General features: G+C 50.3%; 2 protein-coding genes across 2 annotated transcripts in view; one reads left to right on the top strand and one right to left on the bottom strand.

Moving 5' to 3' along the window:
• RPL18A (ribosomal protein L18a) overlaps nt 1-6,232 on the bottom strand; it is a 95,510-nt gene that overhangs the window by 47,492 nt on the left and 41,786 nt on the right. The window lies entirely within an intron of this gene.
• The window catches only part of JAK3 (Janus kinase 3), a 38,324-nt gene that overhangs the window by 23,063 nt on the left and 9,029 nt on the right, over nt 1-6,232 (top strand). The window contains exons 13-19 of the mRNA XM_069104888.1: nt 365-449; nt 655-782; nt 1,030-1,162; nt 1,356-1,507; nt 2,750-2,900; nt 4,172-4,311; nt 5,143-5,332. Coding sequence (XP_068960989.1) covers nt 365-449; nt 655-782; nt 1,030-1,162; nt 1,356-1,507; nt 2,750-2,900; nt 4,172-4,311; nt 5,143-5,332 — 979 coding nt within the window. The remainder of the gene's footprint in view (nt 1-364; nt 450-654; nt 783-1,029; nt 1,163-1,355; nt 1,508-2,749; nt 2,901-4,171; nt 4,312-5,142; nt 5,333-6,232) is intronic.

Raw genomic sequence — 6,232 nt, 5'->3', positions numbered from 1 at the left:
TGTATAGATGTATAGTATATTTGTGTGTGTGAGAGAGACAGACAGAGACAGAGAGAGACACACAGATAGAGACAGAGAGAGAGAGAAAGTAAGGCATGGGATCTGTGTGTACATGAGACAGGAGTGTATAAATGTATAATATATATGTGTGTGGAGGGGGTGGAGAGACTGCTACTGTTCAGAGTCAGGGGGGACTAGATGGTCCCCTCAGCTCCCATTCTGGCCTGATGACAGCATGACCCAAACCCATGTCCCTTCCTCCCACACGGCAATGCCTGCTTGCTGGGCCCAGGCCCTTGGATAAGAAGGGGGGAGGAGGAGGGAGGCTAGGGCATCCTTGTTTTCACACCATTCTCCCCTTCAGTCTTTCCTGGAGGCTGCCAGCGTAATGAGTCAAGTGTCCCACCAGCACCTGGTGCTGCTGCATGGTGTCTGCATGGCAGGAGACAGTGAGTTCCCAGCCCAGGGGCCATGCCCCCTTCCCTCATTTCCTCAGCCCAGGCTCCAAGCCTTCTCCCTTTCCCCTAGCCTTGGTCAGAGCCTCTCCTGTCCTTCCTTCCCCATCACTCCCCATCTCTCCCTCCCCCTAACTCTCATCTCTCCTTCCCCACTCTTCTCCCTTCATCTGTCATACTTGCTTTAACCCCTCTCCAGGTATCATGGTACAGGAGTTTGTGAGATGGGGGGCACTTGACACCCACTTACGGAAGTGTGGGCCCCTGGTACCTGCTAGTTGGAAGCTCCAAGTGGCCAAGCAACTTTCTTATGCTCTCAACTATCTGGTGAGTTTAAGAGAGGAGGGGTGGCCTGGGCTGAGCTTTCCTCCAGCCCTGGAGACTTTGTGGCTCCCCCTGACATGACCTCTGCAGGTGTGGGGGGCACAGTCCTCTCTGCGCACCCTGGGAAGCCAAGCTTCATTCCTCACCTCTCCATTCTCTGCCCAGCTTTGTTTCCAGCCAGGGGCAGTTACCTGATGGGGGTGTCCATCCCCCAACCTATTCACTGTTCTGTTCTTTGCCTCCTACCCAGGAAGACAAAGGCATCATCCATGGTAATATCTCCTCCAAGAAGGTCCTGCTAGCGCGGGAGGGGGCTGGGGGGAGCCCCCCCTTCATCAAGCTCAGTGACCCTGGGGTCAGTCCCACTGTGCTGACCAAAGAGAGTGAGTGTGGAGGAGGAGACTGTCCAGCCTTGGCACCCGCCTGGCCACAGCCCTTATTCTCCTGGTGTGCCTTCAGGGAGGCAGGGAGATAGGACTGCTCAGTCAGGGATGGGGGTGAGGTGGAGAATGGCTGGAGTGGGGTGGGGCTTGAGGAGCCACCATGCCACCTCCAGTGATGTTGCTTCCCTCTTAGTGCTCACTGACCGGATCCCCTGGGTGGCCCCCGAGTGTCTGTGGGATGCCAAGCTGCTGAGCCTGGAGTCTGATAAGTGGAGTTTTGGGGCAACGCTCTGGGAGATATTCAGCGGGGGCACCATGCCCCTCAGTACCCTCGAGCCTGCCAAGGTGAGGGCAGAGTTGGAGGAGGCAGAATGCTGCAGTTCTGAAGCCAGCCCTGTTATTGATTGGCTCTCTGATGTTGTCCCCTCCCTAGGCAGCCTCAGTTTTCCCTCATCTAAAATGAGAGAGATGGGTGTGAAGATACCTCTGAAACCCCTCTTGGTCCTAATAATTTGTGCTCTGATATCCATTACTGTGTGCTTCCAAGGCCCCTCCCAGCCTGGTACTCAGTCTCCATGAAAGTTTATGAGGCCACTATATGCCAGATACTGTGCTAAGCAGTGGGGATACAAAGACGGAAATGGAATCATCCTAGCCTTCAGGAAGCTTATATCCCATCCAAGAAGACAACAGGCATTGAGTTAATTAGATAAGAAATACAAAGCCCATAGAGGTACCAAGGTGGCTGAGGGATTGGAGAGCTGAGCTCAGCATCAGGACAGCCTGAGTCAGACACTACCAGATGTGTGATCCTGGGCAAGTCACTTCTTTGTCTGTCTTTGTCTGTCTGCTTCAGTTTCCTCAACACCTCCCTTACAGTGTTGTGAGGATCAAATGAGATAATATTTATAAAGCTCTTAGTATAGTGTTTGGCATATAGTAGGTGCTTAATAAATGTTTTTTCCTTTCCCTTTTCTCTTCCCTGATTTCATTTCTAGGGTCCTTTGCTTTATATTCTTATATCTGTTTTAGTTCTGACATCCTCTGTTCTCAGGGCCCTCCCAACTCTAACATCCTGTGTCCTAAGGGCCCTCCCAGCTCTGACATCCTGTGTTCTGAGGGCCCTCTCAGCTCTGACATCCTGTGTTCTAAGGCCCTCCCTCCTAGCCCTGACATCCTCTGTTCTAAGGGTTCTCCAGCTCTGACATCCTCTGTTCTAATGGCCCTCCCAGCCCTGACATTCTCTATTCTAAGAGCCCTCCCATCTTTGACATTCTGTGTTCTAAGGGCCCTCCCAACTCTAACATCCTGTGTTCCAAAGGCCCCTCTCCCAGCTCTGACATTCAGTGTCCTAAGGGCCCTCTCAGCCATGATACTCTGTACTATTACTGTCCTCTTAGCTTTAATATTCAATGTTCTACGTACTCTCCCTTCTCTGGCATTCTATTTCTAATCTAAGGATGTTCCCACGCCCACCTCTGGTATTCTGTGCTCTCTAAAATGCCTCTGATTAGGGTTATCAATGGCTTAGGCAGCCAAGGTGGGGGCCCTAACTTGTCTTGTCTCATCCTTCCTTTCCCCTTTCAGAAACTCCAGTTCTATAAGGAGAAGCAGCAGCTGCCAGCCCTGAAATGGACGGAGCTAGCCGCCCTGATTGCCCAGTGCATGGAGTACGCCCCTCACCTGCGGCCCTCCTTCCGAGCCATCATCCGGGACCTCAATAGCCTTATCACTTCAGGTACCCACAGGTAGCTGGAGGACACAGGACAGGCCCCAGGATGGGAGGCCTCTGATCAGAGCAGTGTGGGAAAGGCACACCCAGTTGGACATAATCAATCAATCAGTTGGCAAGCATATATGAATTAGCTATCATGTCAGGCACTGTGCAAGGCCGTTCACCTGGCAAGCAGCCTCTCCCTGCTGGACCAGTTCTGTCCCAAGAAATCAATAATACTCATATTTGCACTATGTCCCTGGGAGGTGGGAGTGGCAGGAGTGCTTGGTGAATCTTAAAAAGCTCTAAAGATGAGGACTCTTTCTTATCTTGGACCCCAGGCTCCAGTCAAGTCTGGCTCCCCTGCCTAAGGGTGATGCTGAGTTACCAAGGGCCCAGACTGGGGAATCTGGGTCCTGGAAGATTCTACCAACCGAAAAAGGCTTCAGATATGGGCCCAGGGATTTATTGCCACACCCCCACCATGTACTGATTGGCCTAACAAAATGTGGAGGTTCATGGAAGGAAACAAGCTTTTATTAAGCACTTACTGTGTGTTGGCCACACCCCAGGCATGGCTGGGACTTTGTAGCAGTGCAGGAAGGCCACCTTCTTAGGCACTGAGGGCCTATCATTCTGGTTAGTAGGGGAGGGAGTACCCCTGCAGAAAATCCCATAGCTTTGAAGTTTGCAAGATTTGGCTCCCAGGGGTCTAAAGTCAAAAAACCCTGATTCCAAGTTCTGTTCTGTTACCCTGGGTGACCTTGAGCAAGGTCCTCAACCTTCTGGGCCTGACTTTGTCTCTAAGGTCCTTTCAGCTCAAAATGCTGTGACCCAGTACATAGGACCAGGGCAGAGACATCAAAGGGAAGCAGATTTGGGCTCAGTTTAAGAAGGAGCTTCCTAACCATCAGAGCTCTCCCACAATGCACCCTGGTCACAGGAAGGGTGAGGTCCCTATGGGCAGAAGAGCACCAAGCAGGGACTTAGCAGGATTGATGCAGGGGTGGGAAACCTGTGGTCCCAAGGCCACATGTGGCCCTCTAGGGCCTCAAGTGCGGGCCTTTGACTGAATCAGTCTGAACTTGAGGACTTAGAGAGACTCATGTGGTCTTAAGGTTGCCCTCCCCTGAAGAGGGCACAATTCCCATTTCAGGTGGGGTTTGGGGTAGGCAACTTTGAGATCTTTTCCAGCTCTGAGGTTCTACACAAAATGAGGTAAGAGCATCTTGTAAAGTGTTTTGCAAACTTGGAGGCCCTCTATAAATGAGTTAATCCTGTTATTACCCTGCTAGATTATGAGCTCCTCTCAGATCTCTCACCTAGCGCCATGGCAACTCGGGATGGACTCTGGAGCAGTGCTCACCTGATGGCTGGCCAGGACCCCACCCTCTTTGAGGAGAGACACCTGAAATATATCTCCCTGCTGGGCAAGGTGAGGGGCACATGGGACAGGGATGGGGATTAGCCTTAGTGATATCTGACTTAGCCTACACTCCATCTCCCCAGTTAGGCTCTTCCTGATCCCTCCAGATGCCCCTTCCTTGGGCAGACATCCCAATGATACCTAAAGCCTCCTGGACCTTGCCCTGCAGCTGAAATCCCTATTTGTTAGCTCCCTGGAGTTTCAGTTAATAGTGCTTTTAGACTGAGGGTTCTGACTTGGGCAGAAGTTAGTAGCTTGGTATAGTAGAAAGGGAAAATGGTTCTGGAATCCAAGGACTTGGGTTCACATCTGACTGTGGGTGTGTCTTAATCTCCCTAGGCCTCAGTTTCCTTAACTGTTTTTAACCTTAAAATGATGGGATGGGACCAAATGGCCGCTCAGGTCTTCTTCCGGATCTATGATCTTATGTATCCTCAATTTTTAAATTTTTTTTCTTTTTGGAGAGGGGAGGGCAGGGCAATTGGGGTTAAGTGACTTGCCCAAGGTCACACGGCTAGTAAGTGTGTCAAGTGTCTGAGGCCGGATTTGAACTCAGGTCCTCCTGACTTCAGGGCCGATGCTCTATTCACTGTGCCACCTAGCTGCCCCCTTCTGCACCCTCAGTTAGACTGTAAGTGTATTGAGAGCAGGGATAGTCTTTCTGTTTGTATCCCTAGCACTTAACACACAGGAGGTACTTAAATCCTTTTTATTCCATTCATTCATTATGTCTTTTTAACATATAAATATGTATACATGTTGTTCCCCATATAAACTAGGAGATCATTGACACAGTGCCCGCGTATTGTTGGCATTTAATAAATGTTGGTTGAACCACAGGGCAACTTTGGCAGTGTGGAATTGTGCCGCTATGACCCCCTGGGAGATAACACAGGCGCGCTGGTGGCCGTCAAGCAGCTACAGAACAGTGGGCCCCAGCAGCTTCGGGACTTCCAGCGAGAGGTGCAGATTCTGAAAGCGTTGCACAGTGACTTCATTGTCAAATACCGAGGCGTCTGCTATGGCCCGGGTGAGTCCTGCCTGGGAGAGAGTGGCCTGTGAGGAGACAGCAGTGATGGGAGGGGGAGGTCAGCAGATGTGGACTTGGAAGGGGAACCTAGCTAGTCCAAATTTCTCCATTTTAAAAATGACCATCTAGAGACCCAGAGAAAGGAAATGATTTCTTCTCCCCAGGTCATACCTTGGTAGAGTCGGGATTCACACCCAGGGCTCCCGACTCCAATGGTCTTTTCGATATATTGTACTCATCAAGGTTGGAGCTCCTGTTGCTAGAACCGCTTGGGGCAAAGCTGGCTGGATACTAGTCAGAATGTCCTAGAGAAGGTTCCCCCACCAGACAGCAGGGCAGAGCAGATGACGGAGTCGATTCAGCTTATTTTAACAGTCCTTTCATTAAATCCCTCCTGTGTGTCAAGGCACTGTGCTAGGCACTAGAACTACAAAGATATTAATGAAATAAGTCCTGCCCTCAAGGAACTTATGTGGGGGGGGGGGTAAGAAGAGATGCAAATATACACAAATAAGGAAATACAGATAAAAATAAATCCAAAGTAATTTTTATGGGGAAGAAGTGTTAACAAGATTGGAGGCAGTATTAACTTATGCTGAGCCTTGAAGGGAGCTTGGGATTCCAAGAGGCAGAAGTAAAGAAGGTGAGCATTCCAGGCATGGGGGTACAGCCTGGGCAAAGGCATAGAGGTAGGAGATGGAAGGTTATGTTCAAGAAACAGAAAATAGCCCAATTTGGCTAGAATAAAGAGTATGTGAGGGGGAATAATGTGTTATCAGCCTGGAAAAGATAGACTGAGGGGCAGGTCAAAGGAGTTTAAATTACAAAGCAGGGGAGGAGTTGTATAATACATTATGTACATCAATGAGGAGATACCCAGGGATCAGGACAGTCTTCCTA

Source organism: Petaurus breviceps, unplaced genomic scaffold (assembly GCF_028583685.1).
Source record: "Petaurus breviceps papuanus isolate PSGF00001 unplaced genomic scaffold, PetGlider_PUasm1.0 103, whole genome shotgun sequence".
Taxonomy (NCBI): Eukaryota; Metazoa; Chordata; class Mammalia; order Diprotodontia; family Petauridae; genus Petaurus; species Petaurus breviceps.
Note: the sequence above shows the minus strand (reverse complement) of the source record. Positions and strands in the feature narration are given on the sequence as shown.